Source organism: Lepisosteus oculatus, chromosome 6 (genome assembly GCF_040954835.1).
Source record: "Lepisosteus oculatus isolate fLepOcu1 chromosome 6, fLepOcu1.hap2, whole genome shotgun sequence".
Taxonomy (NCBI): Eukaryota; Metazoa; Chordata; class Actinopteri; order Semionotiformes; family Lepisosteidae; genus Lepisosteus; species Lepisosteus oculatus.
Window position 1 is genome coordinate 23,997,167 of NC_090701.1, and position 21,826 is coordinate 24,018,992.

General features: G+C 36.4%; 1 protein-coding gene and 1 long non-coding RNA gene across 6 annotated transcripts in view; one reads left to right on the forward strand and one right to left on the reverse strand.

Annotated features, from left to right (window-relative positions):
* The window catches only part of LOC102689406 (E3 ubiquitin-protein ligase HECW1), a 123,152-nt gene that overhangs the window by 35,424 nt on the left and 65,902 nt on the right, over positions 1 to 21,826 (forward strand). For all 5 annotated transcript variants that reach the window (XM_015354536.2, XM_006634299.3, XM_015354540.2 and 2 more), the window contains 4 exons: positions 4,364 to 4,688; positions 7,706 to 7,813; positions 12,248 to 12,342; positions 19,727 to 19,802. In XM_015354536.2, the coding sequence (XP_015210022.2) occupies positions 4,364 to 4,688; positions 7,706 to 7,813; positions 12,248 to 12,342; positions 19,727 to 19,802 (604 nt within the window). The remainder of the gene's footprint in view (positions 1 to 4,363; positions 4,689 to 7,705; positions 7,814 to 12,247; positions 12,343 to 19,726; positions 19,803 to 21,826) is intronic.
* On the reverse strand, positions 10,451 to 11,952 carry LOC138239374 (uncharacterized). Its single transcript, XR_011189832.1, has 2 exons — positions 11,863 to 11,952; positions 10,451 to 10,684 (listed from the first exon to the last, which is right to left on the reverse strand). It is a non-coding gene; the product is annotated as an uncharacterized lncRNA (long non-coding RNA).

Sequence of the window (21,826 nt, forward strand, 5' to 3'; positions counted from 1 at the left end):
TCCAGGTAATTCCAAAGGCTTCACAAACTTTTTCTTGCAACTGTATTTGAGCTTTAGCTTTTACATTGAAATTCCCTCTGTACTATTTTTTCTTAGCTTAGTTAATTCAGATCAATTTACAAAAATAATTAACAGATGCAAAACAGCTTCTTGTTGCCTTGGTCCCATCCTTACCTCTGCAGATATCTGCCTGTTAATTGTCAACATCAGTTGGGAGTGGTCCATACTGCTTTAAAGACTGCATCAGTCACTGACTGTTATTTACCTCTTGCTCAGACTCAGACTGACTCAGGGGCTACAAGTACCTTATGCTCCTTGATCTTAGTGCATCTTTTCATACACTAAATCATTCAGTGTTGCTCAATTGTTTGCAAACATTCTTGTCTATCAATGGTACCGTCTTTAACTGGCTCTGCTCTTATCTGACTGGTAGGAAGCAATTTGTATCCCTTGGTTATAATTCCTCATAAACCCCAATGGCCCTAATCAATCAAGGTGTATCAGAGTGTTCAGTCTTGGGCCCATTATTTTTGTTATTTATATGCTTCTTCTAAATCAGATTATACGCAAGTATGGTCACCACTTTCATAAGTATCCCGATAATTCTTTTACTGTACGTTAAAAACTCCCCCCCGCATCCCCACCTCTGTCACTTACAGTGTATCTCTTGTTTGTGTGACATCAAGCTCTGATTGACGTCAAATTCCCTGAAGATACTGTAAATAGCAACAAAACAGGAATTATACCAGTGGGCAACAAATGTCAGCTGGAAAAGCTACTTCCCCATTCAGGCATCAGATGTAATCAGGAATCTAGGAATCACATTTGATCCTCTCCTGGCTTTTGACCTCAATGTGAAAAATTTGTATAACACATCTTTTTTTCACCTTGATTTCAGCAACTCTTTGCTCTGTAGGGTCCCTAACATTCTACTTAGTAAGGTGCAGCATGTCCAAAGCTCTACAGCTTACAAATTGAAAGCCAAACCTTGGAAGCCCCCATTCACCTATAATGTTGCATATTCAATACGAGATCAGGTTACTGACTTTTAAGGCTCAAAATAATCTGGCTCCATCATACTGAACTCCTCCATGTTTGCACTCCTTCCCGTAGGCTGTAGGACTAAATCTCAGATTTCTGGCGACTGTACTTTTTGTGTCACTGCTCTATTCTTATGGAGTGCCTTTTCTTCACCTCTTCGAAAGACAAATTCTTTGACTCTCTTCAAACTTAAAACTCACTTTTGTATAAGGGCCTATGTCTGTACCTTCATTCTGTCTTATATGGTTAAATTCAGTTTTTTCTTTTAACTTTTATTATGCCTTTTTGTCTTTTAATTTAGCAATCTGTACATAGTCCTTGGATTTGGAAAGGTGCTTTATAAATAAAAGTTTTTATTTTTATTATGTTGTTGTTAAACTATAATCATTTTGTAATAATTAAAAATTCGGTCTTCTTGTAGATTTTTTTTCGGGATATGAAATAATATTTGAGAACTGGACTTCATTTAATGTGCTGTTATTGAAAGGTGTCTTTTTGAAATATAGATTTTAATTTTGATTTATTTAAAATTTATTGTTTCATTTATGTGTTATGGTTCTTACTCTTCTTGTTAGTTTTTCAACATTTGTGTATTTCAGGTCAGCTATAGAGTGATTGTTATGTGTAAAAAATAGATGGTCACAATTATTGCCGTAACCCTCATCAGGATAAGGGGATTGAAAATGGATAGATGGTTGGATGGATGATTATTAAAAATGTTTAATGTTTATGTGCTACAAATATAATTTATTCAGAAAAATACTTTAGGACAATATAATAAAGACAATTTACTTTGGCCTTTCTCCTCTAAATTGGGTAAAATGGGTTTCAATTACTAATACTTTATATCAATAAAGAAATCCTATCCACACAGCTAACCAACCATAGCATGTAATCCTGTGCTAGAAAGCTTGTGTTCCCAGTGTGCATGTCATATGCAGCAGCATGATAAATTGCCACTGCACTGTGTGTCCAGTGATGCACCAAGTCATGCATAATTAATACATTAATGCTTCTTTCTTAATATACGTATTATCAGGGAATTAATTAATTTTTTATTTTATTTTCATGATTTTAATAGAACCTTGACATTAGTTAGAAATGAACACCCCAACAAACATAGCAGAATTGTCCTGTAGCATGCTTGCATCCATTATACACAGAATGTATCAACATGTGCATATATGTCAGGCCTTGCACATTGTTGCACTTTGGTGTCTGCTTTGAGCAGTATTCACATCTTGTCAAGGCCCATTAAAATGAGTAGAATATACCATACTGTACACAAGAGGAGAAGTGTGTGTGACATTTTTGCTACACAAAGGATTTTGTACCTTTGAAGAGACCAAGTTCTTGTAAGGGGTGATGGGTTTTGTGTCCATTCATTATTATTGAAATTTGTACCTTTAGAATAAATGTGTTGTTTGTGCTGCATGAATTCACAATTTTATAGTATTTACTGTAAGAGTTTGAAAAGGTAATGGGGATTAATGAACAAATTGACTTTAGATTAATTTGATTAATATTGCCTTTAAAGATGGTATGGACAGTATATGAATTACCCTTCTTGACTTGGCAAATTTCTGGTTTTGGCTTTATCTAATACAAACATTTCTCACTCTTTTTAGAATGACTTGACATCTATCATCAGTGATTTCAAGGTTTCTCATGAGTGCATTTAAAAAAAAATGATGATCCTGTTCATTTAACATAACATTTTAAATCTCAGAAGAGCAAAGCATTGATCACTTTAAACAAGATAATAAAAGTTACCCTTTTCTAATGTGCAATTTGATTAGACTGCTGTTAACCCTTTGGTTTTGACACATTTATTTGACTGATTTTAACAGTTACCAGAAAACACCTTTAAAATCATCCTCATGTAGTTATTTTTCATGTACCAATGTGTGCAGTATACAGTAGCTCAAAGTCACATCCTGTGACTTGTTTTCTCTTATGAATGTGGCTTATACAGTTGTAATTCTTATTCAAGAATAAAGCTCATACCCTAACTGCAGAACAATGCCTCTTTCTCAATGGCTAAAAGCAGCAGTTCTGCTTGAAATAAGGGGTCAGACAAGCAAGATGACAATTGCTATAAACAAAGAAGTCACTTCAATATGCAATGCAATATACAAGAGAGTTAAGTGAAAGCATCAAGTGGAAATCGTCTGCTCACGGCTGCCATCTTCAGGTTGGGATTGGGCAATATGCTACCATAGTTGAATTGCTTAAAATAAACAAGCACAGAATGGGAAATTGCATGGAAGGTTTTTTAAAACCAAGAATGGGAGGCACTTCTTTAACCAAAGAGTTGTGGGAGTTTGGAGCAATCTACCCAGAAATCTGGCTGAAGCCAATACCTTCACATGCCAATAAAGCCAATGCCTGAATGAGGTTCCTGGATCAATAAGCTACTACCTAATGGGCTGGTATTGCAAAATTAGATTGTTAAGTGTAAAAAAAAAACACATTTTTTGTCATGTGTGTCATTTAGAATAATCCCACAGCATTTATATCAATATTAAATTTACATGCATACAGTGAGAACTTGTGTTTAAGGTGGAGCGTTGCTTTGCTTCCCAGCTCTGGAAAATGGGCACATGATGTGTCACACACAATCCCAACAATTTGTGACACCTCACTCACCCTCTACAGAGGCATCTGTTGTAACACATGTACTCCTCTTTGCCTGATAATATTTTTCATGACCTTCTGGTATTAGTACCTGTAGTTTTAGATGATTCCCTTATGCTGTGTTATCATATTCTGTTGTTTGCCTTTAGGAAAATCACGTTTCAGGCTAATGGAGTCACAGAATTTCACAAGTTTTTCTTTAATTCATTTCAAGCCATCATTTCCAATTACAAATTAAATCTTTTTAAATACATGATGGTTTGGCTTCTTGGCATTTAAGTGAACTGTAGAAAGCACCCATATACACAACCTGGTCTTCAAACTTTAAAGACTGTTCATTTTTTTTCTTTTTCATATTAGTTCATATTAAATGTTCATTGAAATGTTAGCAGAAAATTGATTCAAATGTGATAGCTTATTGTAGTTCATAATGTGTCAGTTGCTTAGGCCTGATCACTTTATCATCCCCAAATCTCTGTCCTTTTATTTTTCAGTATCTATATTTAATGTCTGACGGTAAATACCAAAATGCTTCTATGATATCAGCCTATGTCTGTGCTGGGGTCCTTGTAGTTTGAAGCCCAGAATATTACAGAAACTCTTTTTACCCACGTGTGTCAGGGCACAGTGGACATGTTGTTGTTCATCCTGCGTAGTGTTTGCTTTTGTTTCCTCTCGATTCCAGAACTTGTACCAGAACAGGTTTCTAGGCCTGGCAGCCATGGCTTCTCCTTCCAGGAGCTCTCAGAATAGGCGGCGATGTAAAGAGCCCATGCGCTACAGCTACAATCCGGAGCAGTTTCACAATGTCGACATTCGCAACGGTGCCCATGAAGCCATCACCCTCCCAAGGTCCAACAGCGACACAGACCTGGTTACCTCCGACAGCCGCTCCACTCTCATGGTTAGCAGCTCATTCTATGCCATTGGTCAGTCACATGACCTCGTCATCTGCTGGGATATCAAGGAAGAAGTGGATGCCGGAGACTGGATTGGAATGTACCTTATAGGTGAGTTCCTGGAAATCCTGTTCAGAATAGGCAGCTCAGCAGTTTCATTATTTGCTGCACCCTCTTTTTTGGTTCTTTATGTGTTTAAATCATATAACAGAAGTACCTACAGTATATACAACCCATCGTCCATCACCTTGATCAATCAAAACGTTTCTCTACAGATTGAATTGAAAATGTCTTGCCTGTATCTGTTCACTAGAAACTTGTACCTACCTCATGCTGAAGTGAATGTTTAAATTGAAAAAAAGCTACTCCGTGAAGTAAATATACTGTACTGTACATTAACAACCAATGTTTAATATAATTAATAAGCTAGTGAATAATTGTAGATAAAAGATGAAAATTCCTGATGTCAGCAACTACACTGTACAGTATATACTGTGTGTCAATCAGTGTATGGCCTGATGCTTTATTTCCTTATGTATTCTGAAAATAAGCACATTATTTTAGTTTTTGACATATCTTACAATATGGTATCGATCAATAATTTGCAAAAAGAATTATATACAGTACAAGATCATTCAAGATAATCATTTTTTTGAAAGTTTGTATATGAACAGCACCGTAATACTGACAGCATAGTGTTAAGTAACAATTAATGAAGCTCAATCAAAGGCTAGTTATAGATGTTGCATGTAGAGGAAGACAAACAATTGCAATGTGCTCTGAAAATGGTTTGAGAATTTACTTCTACTAATAAGACATTTTATAAAACTCCTTTGTAATTTATTATCATGATTGTATGTATATTATATATACTGTACATAAACATTTAATAAATTAACAAAGTTAAGAAGACAGAGCAGATACAGAAGTTAAAACAATTATGTTTCGGCTTGAATTAAAAGTGCCCAGTGTGGTGACTCCCTGATTTCTTCTGGGCTGGAGTTCCAGTATGACCATGATGGTCACGACACCCATAGATTGTAAATGTGGACACACAAAAGACATTTTTACATTACTGACCAATGCTATACTCTGATTCTTTATACTATTTCCTTCATTTCTTATTAGTCACATCTGCGTCAATATCGTGTCAGTATAGTTCCTTGCATAAAACTTTGTGGTACAGACAGTGTGAAGTGAAATCCAGTGAAATAGTGTGCAATAGCATTGGGAAAACATGGCAACAGCAGAAGATAAAACTATAACACGGCTACAACAATACAATGTGGACTTGCAGCAGTGGAACATTTTTTCCAGAATTTCAATCAGGTCAGAATGCAGTAGAAGTGTTTTGGCCAGGACTCTCCACAGAGTCGTTCTCCACAGAGTCTGGCCACTCCTCCAGTCTCTCTGGGCTGAGAGGATGAAAGATTATTGACCTTTCATCCCTTTCACCAATAAATCCGTTATTGACTTTATAGCTCTCTGCTGTCAGACATCTGTCTCCTTGCTGGTGATGATTCAGTGCTGGGGTAGGAAAAGAGCTCTGTGAAATTTTTAAGAGGCTGTTAAAGGAAATCACCATCTTACTGAGGGAATCAACTACCACATTGCATGAGAACTTAATAGTATTTCATTTTGTATTTATGTAGCATTGTAGACCTTCTGAGGGGCATATATGTGACAGACTGGGTACTTTATAGAGTATTGTTTTCTGCTGTTTCATAGATGTGGCTGTTCAATTAAAAACAAGTAAAAATGAGAAGAAGAAGAATTTTACCAAATAACTGAATAATTTCTGAATCTTTTGTTACAACCAATGTCGCCCCCCAGGAAACAAGGGGTGGATGTGATGGAGGGGTTATGGACTCAAGGGCTAGGGTGCCACAGTCAGGGGGCAGTGGCCAGCTCAGAGCGCCTGAGGCGAGGGAGACCAGGCAGGAACAATCCATTCAAATTTCTTGCTGGAATCTCCTGGGAAATGGGCAGGCAGCTGAGGGACTGGAACACAGGGAAGGAGTGCAGGGAAATCAGGTGCAGGATAAGGAGAGCCATCAAGGTCTGGAGCTTTGCTTCGTTCCAGAGCTCAGTAGGGCTCAGTAGCAGGGCTGGGGGTCTGGTTTTGTGGCTGGGCTTGACATTCCCAGTTTGGGTGGTCATCCTCTAGGTGGACAGGAGTCGTCTGCTGATGTCCATGTCCAAAGCAGGCTCCAGACCTCTGGTCCTCACTCAGCAGCCTGGAGAAGTCCTGAATAGCTCCCAGGTGGAGCCTGAGAGAACTGGAACAGGAAGGGCTCCACTGAGACTGCTGGAGTGTGGCTCAGGAGTGCAGGGATTTGGAACGTCAATGCTGGATTGACAAGGAGAGACAGAGCAGGGTTTAAATAACCTAGAGCACCTGCCACGAGAGTACTCACTACAGCCAGATGCTCTGCATAAGCTGTCTCTACAGCGATCAGGGCAGAGTAGAGTGGCCGCCGGCCACTGTGGCTGTGACATGCCCTACTGTTCCAGGCGTCTCAGTAAATTGTAGTCCTTGTTATACTTGAGCTCTCAGTTATGTGGCCTAATTGTTTAATTAACTGCATAATTGTGATTGTTCTTGCCAAAAGTATTTTTTATAAGGGGAAGAGAGGCTATGTGGTCTCTCCATATGCCATATGCAGGTAGATCATAGAGAATACTGAACATCAGAAAATCTAAAGTCATGCTGCCATCAGATTTTTGACATGAGAGATTCCTGTGAAAAAGGACGTTTATCAGACTTTCTTGAAATTATATTCCATTGGCAGCAAAATCAATGGCAGCAAGATTATTTTATTGTATTTGGCTTGCCTGCAACAGACAAAGCAACACAATATGGATCAGATTTATCATATTGTGACGAAACTGTTCAGGTATACTCTGTATGAGCTGCAGGAAGCTGAAAAAGCAGGCATCCTGGGTTTTCCCTTCTGTATGAAGCTGAGAGGTTTCACTTTTTCTGATGCACCATAAATATAAACACTAATATCTGTGCTGGTATCTGTTCTCTGAGTGTTCTTCTATCTATGTCAAAATATAAAAAGGCTGTTGTTGAAATGTGTCGTGTTCAAAAAAGATACATTACCCACATGTTATTTTTTCAGATGAGGTTCTTTCTGAAAACTTCCTGGACTATAAAAACCGAGGAGTCAACGGCTCTCACAGGGGCCAGATCGTGTGGAAGATCGATGCCAGTTCTTACTTTGTGGAACGTAAGTGCACCTGCTTAAATATTTACAGCTTTTCTGCAGACACCAAAGGAATGCCTCGGGGAATTACGCAGCAAGACTGAAATAATTATATACAGGTTCCCTCTCAATTTTGTGATGCACTAGTGCAGTGGGGGCACAACTCCGGTACTGGAGAACCACAGTGTCTAAAAGTTTTGATTCCACCTCTGCTCTTAATGACATAAGTGAGCTGAACTTCAGCTTAATTGTACCCACTGAAAAATGTTAAGGGTCTTCAGCTGTTGATAATTTAAGGACACCCAGAAAACATGCTAGATTCTGGCCTTTGCACACTGGAGTTGGGCACGTAAAGTAATGCTGTTAATTAAGAAGAAAGAAAAGATGAATTGACAAAGGAACCTTCATACCTAGCTAGAGTAGTTCAATAACAATTGTGGCTGTCCGAATACTAATTACCCCTAAGATACTGGGATGGTATAAGTATCTTATATCATAAGTGTAAAATGTTGATTTTAGAAGACACTTTGGTAATAAACCACACAAAACACAAAAGCAGTAATGTTGAAGTCAAGTCATGTTAAATTTCAGCCTCCTATGAACTCTGATGTAATTTTGGTTTCAGAAACACATGCTCGGTAAGTAGCATGCATTATGATTTACTATACTAAAGATGTGCATTTGAATTTTAAGTCCTTTGTTTTTGTCTGTGTTGTCTGAAGAGACAACAATATTTCTCAAATAACATCTAATGATCTGGGTTATAACATGTAATGAGTTTAAATCTTTCACAGTAATCTCTTTGGACTTGGCATTAGAGAGCAAATGTTGTTAATTGACAGGTTATCTCACAATTCTCAAACTTTAATTACATTGTTAGTTGTAAAAGAAAATATTGATGTCATCATGAATTGAAAACCTTCCAGGGTTACTAATTGTGAAAGGTAAATTCAAGGATAAAAAGTGACAAGACTTAGTATATTTAACATTTAACAATTTAGTGTTTTGTGTCTGTATGTCTGTCTATAATTTATAAATCCTTTTATTGTTGTCATTGCTCAGAAAAATAGGCTATACCTTTATGGAAAAAGAGAAAACACTTATGGAGTTTTATAAAACCACCTACAGGTACATGCTCTTGAATCCCTTCCAAATAAATAAAAGACCCGTACTGTATATTTTGTGGGCCTGGAAATTACATTATGGTGACGTACTGTGCACAAACATGTTAGTACTGAAAATAAAAAGACAAAGAATATTCTCTTCCATTTAATTGCTTTCAGGGCAATTTCATTTATATTATAAATCAAATAAACACTTACTAAACACATAATGTAATGGACGCAGATACAGTACATTTTCTAAAGAACATCTGTTGTGGTTCTGAAGTAATTTCAGTCCATGCTGTATTACAAACATTGAACAGACGAATCTTTCAGTATTTATTTTGCATCAATTAGTAATGCTCACATGTGATCCAAGTATGTGCAGAAATATTTTGTGACATACGCTGTCATTTCCATGTTACATACAGTATAGCAAAAGTAAAAAAAGTTCAAAAAGTATTATACTGTATTTAAGCTTGAAATATACAGCAATGAAGTATTTGATAATGTGATCAATAAGACATCAAAGCAATTGGAAACAAGCATTATAAAGGTTTTTAGAAGACAGTTAAAACTTTAACAAAGAACAGTGCACTTGTTATAGGACTCCGTTACTACGTGAAAGAAAGAACTGGTGATGCATCCAGCAGTTTCATCCTAAGATTCCCTGACGGTCTTGCTGTAGGAGTGTCTGCTGCTGTCAGTGGCAGTTTTTTATTTGATTTTTGATTTTTATTGCTTAATGGAGCATTATTGCCTTCAAGTGGCTTCTCTGCGCTCATATGCATCTGCATGTATCTGTGCTGTCTTGAGAATCCAGTTTTATACCTTAAGGTTGTCATGAGCATAGTTGGAGTTTTGTATGTGGTAGTAAGTCACAGCTGCCTGCTATTAGATGGTGTGAATATAAGGGTTCACTTACAAAAAACAGATGAACATGCACATATGGACAAAGAGAGTGAAATTAGGGGGAAATATTGTCTTTAATAAACAATAATCACTGTTCAAATAAAAATGTCAGAATGCTTAACCCATTTTATTAAAAGTACTTTTAGAAAAAATTATAGACAGATACAGTAGATTTTTGTTGTTTATTTAAAAACAAAATTAAGAAACAAAAGTTTTTTGAGAGCTTCCATATTTGTTTTGCAGTTAGCTTATTTTTTGTACATACAGTAAGTATGTCAACCACCTTACCAGAACAGCGCACCAGAACCTCTGATATAAAGAAACATCTTTTCACATTCCATGATAATCATTATATTTGTTGCATTCTGTCAAACTAGAGCTGGCAAGGGACAAGATTTTAAAGGTCAGATTGCTGCAACAGTGACATGATTTTTCAGAAATCCTAAACCAGCTGCACTATATCGACTATTGAACCATCCATTATAATCTTTTAGAAAATGAGATATTAACCAGACCAAACATAAATGAAATTTCAGAAAATGATAAAAAAAAAATATATAAAAATTGGAAAAATATATTAACATTATATAGATATAAAATATAGATAGATATAAATGTGATTTAAAAATAACAACATTAGAAAAAATATAAGAATGCCATATTTATTTTCAAATCTGGGCACTTCCACACAGAGTAGTAGACAGACACTAAGGACTAAAGGACACTTAGCAACAACCAATGAGCCTCAGCGAATGTCTGAGATGCACTGGCCTGGTAGAAAGGAGCAGTCACATTGCTGCGTGTTATATCTCTGTTGTGATGATAAAAATACTCTGCGCTCTTCAACGGTTGTCAGTATCAGTCTGCCTGTCTGTCTATCCTGTAGAAGAAAAGGGGTTTATTCATTGATTACTTGCCCTTGGCAGTATTTACCGTGGAAAACCCACTATTTATTAAGATTGGAGGACTCTGAATAATCATCATCCAGTCCAGAAGGATTGTTACCAGAAGGTCTTCAGGAGTTATCTGTGAAATTCATTAAGATGTTATTAAGAATTTGCAATGTGTTAGAGTTCATATAAACCCTGAGCTGTGATGTTTGTTTTTTAAACCAAAACAAACAATGGTCAGTAGTAACTAAACTGAATAAAAAGGTGACATTTTGATCCCAAGAACAACTACTGTATGTCAGTGTAGTAGATCTACCTCTGCTGCAGACATTGATTAAGCAGACTGTAGAAAATAGAAGTGTTTTTTACAATTTGTTCAGAGCAAAGGGGCTTACACACTGCAAAGCACTGACACAAATGAGATCTGTCATTAGAGAAAATGTTGCCCCATTAGTCATGTCACTGTGTCTCCTAAATGTGGCCCAGGTGTGCACTATTCCGAGAGCTGAAGAAATAGAACAGTCTCAACTTGTGCTATTTCTTCAATCTCTTCAGATTTTTCTTTCTATTCTGGTGTTACTTAGTTGCATGGGGACTGAGGTTTCTTTAGCATGGCAAGACCTCTTGGGTATTTACCACAGACCGTGCCCATCTTCTTGTCATCAGGAGCTATTCTGAGGCCTAGAATGAGAACTAGATTTGTTTAAATTAGATCAGATGTGCCTTTTACTTCCCTGTTTCAGTGTCATTTAGATTAGTAGTACAGTATATATCTTCTTGGGAAAATTAGAATTGAAATTATCCTTTATAAACGTGCAACTCTTCAGGTGAAAGAAAAAATCAATTATTCTGGTGAGTCTATGCAACACTTTACTGTAACATACAATATGCAATCTTTTAATATCATAAGCTTATGATTGGTGCACATTAATTTTGTAATGGAAGATTCTAAAGCATGATACATGCATGAGGAAATCAAAGGTGTTGTTAAATGTTACAGCCATTAAATTAAAATTTTAATCAATATTGCCTTTAAGTGTGTCTAGCTGCACATGAAGCCAGTAAGTTAAATTTAAAGCAGGATCTATTAGTTGTACTTATTTTTATTTCTATTTAGCTATTTGGTCAAATTCCAGAGAGGAGGCATGATTCAATCTCGGTAACTCACCTGGTTGAGGAGAAGAACGACTGTCAGGCTGTCAAATTCCCATCCCTTTTCTAATGAAGGATGATCCAGGAGTTTCAACTTTTAAACGACCTTTATTGCGATCAGCTTCATTTTTTCTTTGCTTTGACTATTTTGTGGATCGAGGAAACAATTAAAAAATAAGAAACCAACATTTAATATGATTTCATTGGTCCTGTAATATACATTGTGAAGGTGTTTATTGTTTTAACATTTCACTTTAGAACCCAGTGACTGTTGGTTTTAGAAATGTAATTAGCTCTCATTTGGAAAGAGAGCAGTAGGTCTTTTATCTGCTGCTAATTCTACAATAGACTATGACTTGACCTTAATTCTATGTGTCTCTGATGTCTTTCTCTCTTTCTAGCTGAAACGAAAATCTGCTTTAAGTATTATCATGGAGTGAGTGGAGCTCTGCGTGCTACAACTCCCAGTGTCACAGTGAAGAATCCCTCGGCTCCCGTGAGTCATTCCTCAGGTTCATGGCTGCTGTGTTTATTTATTACAGGGGGAATGGTCACCAGGAGCTCTGGTAAAAAGCCAATGGCAAATAAGAATTGTAGAGTACTCTCCAGGGTGAGAGCTGGAATCTCCCTGACAATGCTGTTTCCTTTACAAACACAGGGTTTTTTTTTTTAGAGTTCATACAGTATTTAATATTTGAACATTCATTGCTATTGTGTTACTATATTGTCATTCACTGCCAGTTGTGAGGATTTTTATTTTTCTTCGCAAATTTCAAACTGTCCTTGGTTGAATACTATGTTAGTCAGCCTTCATTGAAGGTATAACACCACAGAAATGCCATCTGATGTGTGACAAAAACTGTGGTGCTGCATCAAGATAGATAGATGCTTGAACCTGTTTGCTTAAAAACACTTTCAAATGAGTCTGCTGTACTGATAAACCTGAAACATTGCAGAAACATTGGGTGTTTCATCAATACACTAACCTCCTTCAGATTTGCCCCTTAAAAAGCATTGCAGTAATTTGTGTGACCGCACAGGGGCTTTGATAAGTGGAGCCTGCAAATTAACTATAATAATAATATTAATAATAATAATTCCTTCCACTTATATAGTGTTTTTCTGGACACTCCACTCAAAGCGCTTTACAGTAACTGAGACTCCACTCCACCACCACCAATGTGCAGCCCCACCTGGATGATGCGACTGCAGCCATAGTGCGCCAGAATGCTCATCACACATCAGCTATCAGTGGGGAGGAGAGCAGAGTAATGAAGCCAGTTCATTGATGGGGATTATTAGGAGGCCATGATTGGTAAGGGCCGCTGGGAAATTTTACCTGGATGCCAGGGTTACACCCCTACTCTTTTTTGAGAAACGCCCTGGGATTTTTAATGACGACATAGAGTCAGAACCTCGGTTTAACTTCTTATCCGAAGGACGGCGCCTATTTACTATACAGTATAGTATCACCATCACTATACTGGGGCATTAGAACCCACAATGACCGCAGGGTGAACTTCCCCTGCTGGCCCCACTAACACCTCTTCCAGCAGCAGCCTTAGTTTTTTCCAGGAGGTCTTCCATCCACATACTGGCCAGGCTCACACCTGCTTTGCTTTGGTGGGTTGTCAGTTGTGAGTTGCAGGGTGATATGGCTGCTGGCTATTGTGTACAGTATGCGTATTGGGAGTGAGGTGTGCCAAAAATGTTTATGTTCATGTATGTTGTAGGATGGAAAAAGTTGAGAATCACTGACCTTAGTTGAAAATAAAGCACAAAATCCTGAGCAAGCTTCAGTACCATTCTCTTTTCACAGTGGTTTCTGTGTATCCCTGTGCCATTCACGCTAATCCATAAAGGACACGCTCCCTAAATTTAAGGCTTGGCTGGAGGTTTAGAAACTTCAAATCATTTCTCTCTGTTTAGAGTTTAAGTTTTGAAAACAAAGGTTTTACACTGGGATTGTTATCCTTCATTAAATACTGCTTGTCTCAAACCAAAGAGAATTTAATTTCATTCATATGTGCGTACGGGCCTGCAGAGTTTCCCATCTGTCTGGCTACTTGGCAGCATGGATTAAAGCTTCCCAAACAGAGCCAGATTACTCTGGACCTATTAATACCATTCTTAAGCGGTCGCTTGAGGTTCTCTTGCATAATTGCATAAAATCTGCTTACCTTAAGTTGCTTTCCATCCTGCCTCCTGACTAGCACTATCACCAAATGTGGCCCTGGCTGGCTGCCACCATCACACAGCTCTCTATTTAACTGTGGCAGCAGCCATGTTAAACCTGATCAGAGAAGATAATGAGAGACTATGCCGAATCTTGCTCGGTGTTGTGGTTTACAGCAGTATTGTGACTGCAACTGAACATCCTCTAAAGTGACCTTCAGAGTTATCATCCATATGTACCATATACTGGTATGATTCGACAGACTCTCTGGGTATGGTTTTCCTAATATTCTTCAAGCATTTAATACCTTATCCTGTTGTTCATTAATGAATAGCAGACATTGCATTGGTTGTTTATAAATGGCAGATATCTACAGCTGTAAATTGACCTTGAGGAATATATAGTACAATATATGCAATGATGATTTATGGGTAAAGAAGGATGAATTAACATTTCTTATCATATAATTTAATGATGTTACCATACAATCTGTTGTTTTGATTGGAAAATCATAATAAAGAAACAATGGATGATTTCTTATAATTATAGTATTAAACATTCTTGAAAGAAATCCCAATTATTTTCATTTATATCCACCATCAGTTATTAGTGTTGAATTGCTAGAGTATCTCTTTTAAGCCTGTTGGCCTTGGTTTAAAGACAGAGCTGAGGTGGGAATGTAAGAATAAGAAATACAATGCTTTGAGCAGAGCTACAGCCCTGGCCTAGCGCACATTGTACCAGAGTGATATTCTGGTGTGTTGCCATAGAGGAATGTTAAGACAGACTGATCTAACCTGAGCTCCTCAAGAGAATTCCTAGATCTGTATGAAAAATAAGTCTGAATCTCACAGGGAATATAACATCATAAAGTACTGTCAAGCATCCAAAATTAGGTTTTTGCCTAAAGAAATGAAGGCAGTGTGAGATATTGGTTCAGATGATAAGACTTCTTCACATCACATCATGAGGCTAATCATGAATTTCTGGTTGATAGTGAAAAGCAATTATAATAATAATCTTATGCATGCCAATAATAGTTAATTTAGCACTTTTTATTACATCATCTAGATGCACATTTATAAAACAAGGTAAAGCCAAAGACAATACATACAAATCAACATAAAATTAAATCTGGATTAAAAGATACTCAGCTGTCTATACATACTCATCAGTATTAATTTATCTGATTACTTCAAGGTGTTAATTCTATATGCACAGACAGGTTTTAATTATGCACTACTGGAAAAAAAACATGTACTGTATATACTTGTAATATTATATAAATTAAGGGTTTTGTAATGATTCCTGGGGAGCTCCAAAGACTGTCCAGGAAAAAAAGAGGATCCACAGTTCTGCTTTTAAAATAATATATTAATAATATATCATAATATATATAAATAATATATATTGTAAAATAATATCAATTATTTACACTGCCCTTCTTACCATTAGCTAGTTCATTGGTCCATCTGCAAAAACTGCCACATTGTGTGGTTTAGATTGGTCAAGATGTTCATATGTAGAGGTATGCATGTGACCACGCAGACAACAACAGTTGATTCATCTCTCTGGGAAATGTAGGCAGGTGTGAACTGTATCAGAAAGAATATGAACCGCAAAGCCATGAAGCTCTCTAAACTGACACATTAGACACAATGTGAAGATAATGTGTTGCACTGAATGATGCCTCAGAGACGTTTGCACCAGCAAGCTTAGCTCTTGTAAGAACACTTACAACAATACATAATATAGAGGGAATATCTTTTCTTATACGCAGTCACTAGTCCTCCACTGAATTATAGTGGCATGTCATGTGCTGGGCCACTGCCACTACATTGGCTAGGATGGTTGATTCCTATGGATCAAACCATCTTTTAATACTATGATAGGGTACTATACAGTATAGACATTTAATTTTTTGTTTAAACCACAGGTCCATTTTGACAAATTATTTAATCCAGACAATGGTTTAAAACCCTTTGTTCAAGACTAAAGATTTCAGTTGTTTTGTGCATTAAAGTAGGACATTAGTTTAAGCAGAAGAATGTAACTGATTGTATCTTTTTACAAATTAACATCTGATTGGTCTTGAATCTAGAACGGCAATATCTATTCTATACTTTTTGCTATATATCTTAATATTTGTTTTTGTCTATTTTATTCTTTCCCCTGTTTTATTGTACAACATATACTGTACAGCAACATAAACACCTGCGTCCTGTTCACCTCTAACTTCTTTAAGTGTAATATTCCATATCTTATATTTGTACAATAGCTTATATCTGCATGGTCGCAAATGTATACACTTATCTGTGTTAAATGTCATTTACCAGGTGTTTGCCTAGGCTAAAAGTTTGGCTAAATATTTTTGAATTTCCTTTTCAACATCTACAGATTTTGCAATTCATTTTTGTTCAAACTAACTAACTGCACCACAATCTAGATCAATAGTACATATTAATTAGAGCAGTGATCCCTGCGGTACTTTACTAATTACCCCACATTCACCCTTTATCTGTACTGTATTTGATATGAATTAATGAAGAACGCATATAATCTTTTCTCCTGGATGCAATTTGAGAATCTTTTATGGAGAACATTATCAAAAGTTTTCTTAATATATAGATATACAATACCAATATCCATTTTTTTAATCTGCCTTTCCTGATTTTAATAAACCTGCTTCTTTGCTTATCTGCTTATATTTGTGACCAAATTATTTTACCTTTGTGTTTTTTCTATTAATTATAAAGCACTTTCTCATGTCTAGACATGAATTATTATTGTTACAGTACTAATAATATGTAATAATGTTAAAGTTGCAAACAAGTTTGAGCATTCTCAAAAGATAGGCAAGGTTATGGGCTTTACCAACTCAGCTTCAACTTCTCTAGTACGCCGATCAGCCTAGACTAGGTGTCTTTCTGGTACTCTGATCAATCTAGTAGGTAAGACTACCCTTTATCTTAAATCCACATAAGGGATATCACTTTTGGACACATACTAAATAAAAACGTCTATAATGTTTTTATCACAATTTTGTTATTGTTTATACTGTACATCACTGAATGTCTCATATATTCAGGTATGATGACACATCTGACTGGAAGATTACTGTGAATACAAAATATTAACAATATTTTACCGCCATAACGTTTTGTACAGTTATGTTTTATTAAAGATGATCAGTGTAAATATTAAGTAATATCATCCAGGTGGGTGCTACACATTGGTGGTGGTGGAGGAGAGTCCCCATTAACTTTAAAGCACTTTGAGTGGTTTAGTGCTTTTGAGTGACACTTTGAGTGTCCAGAAAAGCACTATATACATCTAAGCAATTATTATAATAATTATTAATTATAATAAGTAATTAATGTTAAATGAGTTACAGTAGAATGTCAAAAATCAGAACTGCTTTTTAAAGCAAACGTGCACACTGTTACATGTATAGAAGCTATTGGTATTCAGCATTAGGCTACTACAAAACTTCTTCTTCATGAAGACAATAATATTATTTTGGTAGAATTAGGTTAACAAGTGTTTCACCCCTACAGTGCAAAGCTGCATATAAGGCACTTTAGTTATGAGAGCAGAATACTGTTTGGTTAATTTAGAAAAAATAATTCTTACTTTTTGTATCAATCTAAATTTAAATCAATTACTGTAAATGTATGGTACTGTATGTATATGTGGGATTCTGTTAACAATAGTCCAACCACAGGGGTGTGATTTAATTCTAGTTCTGTATGGTGGTCTGTGTTGATTTAATTGTCATATTGTTTGTTTTTACTAAAGTAAATATTAATTGACTGTGCTGGCACTTCTTTTGTTCCATATTTGTGTATAGTAATTCACAGTGCAGATAGAGAAAGATACAGTTCAAAGTAGTAAAAACATTTGGTATAAAAAAAGGTGATATACTGTAACCAAGGTTGTCTTTGTTTTTCTTAATGAATGCATGCACTGGAGCATCTCTCCAATGACAGACTCAAATGAAAATCACCACATTTGCACAGAAGAGTAGTAAAGCATTGTTTGAGCTCTTTATAATTAGTTATAAAACACTAAGCCTAGGAGTAGACTCATTTCAAGACTGCTCACAGTTGTAAACAGACCATGCAGTGCAGTGTACTGTGAGTCAGTCTTCATGGCGATGTGCAAGGGATTCCTCTGCAAAAGGAGATCATCACTTTTGCTGTGGTTTTGGTTATGACAGCCATCTCCAGCAAGGATCTATGCTGCAGCACGACACCATCCTCCTTAGATTTGCCAAAGTCTTTCATGTTGCTTTCCTTGTGAGGCAAAATATAAATCTCACAATCTGACAGGGGGTTGGTATTTACTGGCTACATTTATTCTGGTTAGCAAGCACAGCATTCCCTACTTCTTTTACAAGACAGGAGACAGACGAATGTAAAACCATGGGGATTTTTTTTTTCAGCTGTTCCAAAAGAGATAGCTGTGTGTTGGAATGGGTGTTGATAAAACATCCTTTTTTGTTTGTGCTTCATCATTAGTCACTACTTTTCATGCAGTAACATCTTTTTAAAATATATGCAATCTGTATCACATCATTATTTTAGGCTCTTTGTGTATCTACATCATGCTGTATTAATCATTTTTGCTAATTGTTTTTTTTAAATAAAATGATTGTATTACTTGAAATCTTTACAAAATGTATACTGTATCTAAATGTACAGTATATCTAAACAGCAATAAGAATAATGTTTTCTAAGCCTAGTTTAGGAAGCTGGGAATACACTTCCCTAAGGGAATACTTTAATTGATTTTCCCTGTTATATCACTTTTTTTAATGACACTAGATGATCTTTTAAAAGAAATGCAGTTCTCAGTGTTTTTTCTGGCCTTCCTGTGTATCGCTGCAGCCTTGTTTTCACGCAGCAGGTTTCTTCAGTCTGCTAAACATAACCGTGGAATTTCCACTCTTCTTTTTTGGTCACTATTAGTACTGTTGTTCTCTCAAGGCATCTAAAATAGACAATGTACTGTATTAGATCCATTTAAAGCAAGGTCGTACCATTGATTTTGTAAATGGTAGAACAGACTGTACATAACTCTAGAAATAAAACCCTTTTAAAGGCTTTTATGGTGATGTTAAATATATACAGTATTTATGAGAAGGTTGTGAATTCTGACTAAGTCAAAAGATTTTTCTTTTTACAAAGAACATATTTCATGTGCCATTTCAAGGCTTAGTGTTTATACTATCTTAAAAAAGATGGTTTCATATCATCTTCAAAGTCTTGTACAAGGAAGACAAAAATTAAGCATTTTAAAATTAACCTATTTGGATTTGAACACATACACTCAATTTGTGCAGTGTGTTTGTTTGCTCTGCCTGGGTGGTACAGCTTTCTCTTGCTTTCCTTCAGAAACAACAAAAAAAAACCAGTAAGGAACACTGTACTGCAGGCAGACATTACAGCTGAGTAAGTAGTAGATTTGTCTAGGTCATTAAACAAAAGCAGATTCAGTTTCCCTTTCTCAGAAAGCTGCTCCCCTGTGAGGTTCATGTCTCTAGAAGGATAATTTCCTGTATGCTGTGATCGATACTTCTCTAATGCATGTATGTTATTGATTCAGCTGTTTTACGGTATGACCAGAGCGTACTGTAAGTACAGAGCTCGTCGGAAGTATTTTGCGTGAGCTGAACTGAACTGTCCCACGTTTTTCCATGCAGGTGTTCAAGCCCATCGCCAGTGAAGAAGCCTCACAGAGCCAAGGGAGTCGGAGACTGATCAGCTTCTCCCTGTCAGGTGAGCAGATGCAGCACTGTCTGCCAGGTGTTAGCACCTCATCAGCAGCTCACACCGTGTGCCTTTGAGGGTGGGCCAAGTAGTTCAATGTAATCCAACAGGTGAAGGGGAAGGCAGAATTACAGTGCTTTTTGAAAATTACAGCTAGTGCTAGTAGCGCAACAATTTTTAAGAGCATGTGCAATTCTGCGCTGCCTCTTTACAGGTATTGGTTGTGAAATTTGAAATATGCTAGTATGTAAATAACTAGATTGGATTTTGTTTTGTGGGAGTGTTTTTTTATGACTTTTTACTTAATTTGTACCCTACTCACGTTTTGACACTTTTGGTAATTGATGCTTAATTGCTCTTCCCTTATGTGTTTGTTGGTTAGTTAAAGCATTCTCTAAGAAATCAAGACTTTGTAATATTTTGAATGTATCCGTACTGTTAAAAAAATAATAACATTTCCAGTTTGGAGCGGTAGAAACTTTGTGTAAAATCAGTCCTGCTTCCCTTTTTTTCTGATGTTTCTTAAAAAGAACTCATTAGATTGGATACATGGCATGGCTAAATCTACTTTTCCCTATTTAATGAACAGAACTGATTAACAGGCTACTTTTATTTTGATCCACAGTGTCTCAGTCTGAGTGATGCTCTCTCTCTTTTCTTTATCGCTCCAAATGTGTTGCTGTCCTTGGTGGTGCATGTTCCTGTATGTGGAACAGAATACATGCTCTCATGAAGGGACAGAAATTTAGTTGTTGTTTTTACTTGTCTGAAGCACAGCAGGAGAGGATTACCATTCATCACTGGGCTTCCTGTAATAATTTGTCCCCCTTAGTGTAACATACAGTACTAACTTGCCGTATGCTGACTGTCAGCACTTAAGTGCCCTATACAGAGGACCTGTTTACACCACACAGAACGGCAGTACGTCATCCTGTGGTGGCCCTGTCTTATGAAACTTATGAATCTTATGAACCTTACAACCTAAGGTAATCTCTTATCGGCTAGGCTTCTTAAGGTTCTTGTCAGTTGTATTTGAAACTGCCGAGGTCAAGATGGATAGTAAGGTAGAGTGGCTTGGGTTTGCAGAGTCTGTTCAAGACTGCAGCTGCGATGCCATGAGGTGTTTTGTAATCATCCATGCCACATATCCGCTCCATTACAGACAAAATGATATCACTTAGCATCTTACATGAGCTTTCTAAACATCACCTTCAAGTCTGGCTAGTTCAAATCCATTTGACATGGACAATGAGTTTCTACGCTTAAAGCCAAGCAAGGAGTAACTGAGAGGAAAAGGGCTTTCAAGCACTATTGACACAGCTTTAAAAACCACAGTACTACTGCACTTTCTCTAGCTAACAATAATTAAGGAATACAACACAGAATTATCTAAGTAATAACTAATGTCTACTTGTTTTTATGGGAAAATTGAAAGTACAATACTGTATTTATTGCATTTTGCATTTTCATAGCATATCTTTAGTGAAAAAACTGAAGTTCTGAGTATTTGTCAGCATATTAAAGTGATGTTATTTTGTGGATTCTCCTGTTTTATTTGTGGCACTTTAAATGTTAATAATTAAAATGAGCTAATGTTTTACCATTTTGGCAGAATATTACACTTGTTTCTTTAAAATGTTTATGAAGAAATAAATTACTTCATTTGAATTCTTTTATCACACTGCAAAACTTTTCATGAAAAACTACTTACTTAAGCTGTGTTTACTTATTGGACTTGCAATGATTCTGCATTGATTGATTGCCTTGTCGTACCTCTTTTTTTGTGAAGTGAGAAAAATAATTGTATGTTTTGTCTTTTTCTATACTTGTGAAACAGTGTTTTATTATCACTGCATATTGTGTTTACTGACAGCTTGGGCTTCTTTATTTCTATGTTCAGCTCTTATGTGAAATATTACTGCATATCATTATTATAATTACTACAGCTGCTCTCTGACTCTGATTTACCTGCATAGTATAGTTGCCAGGAACATACTATGTTGAACAACATGGTTGTAAGAAATACTACTTCA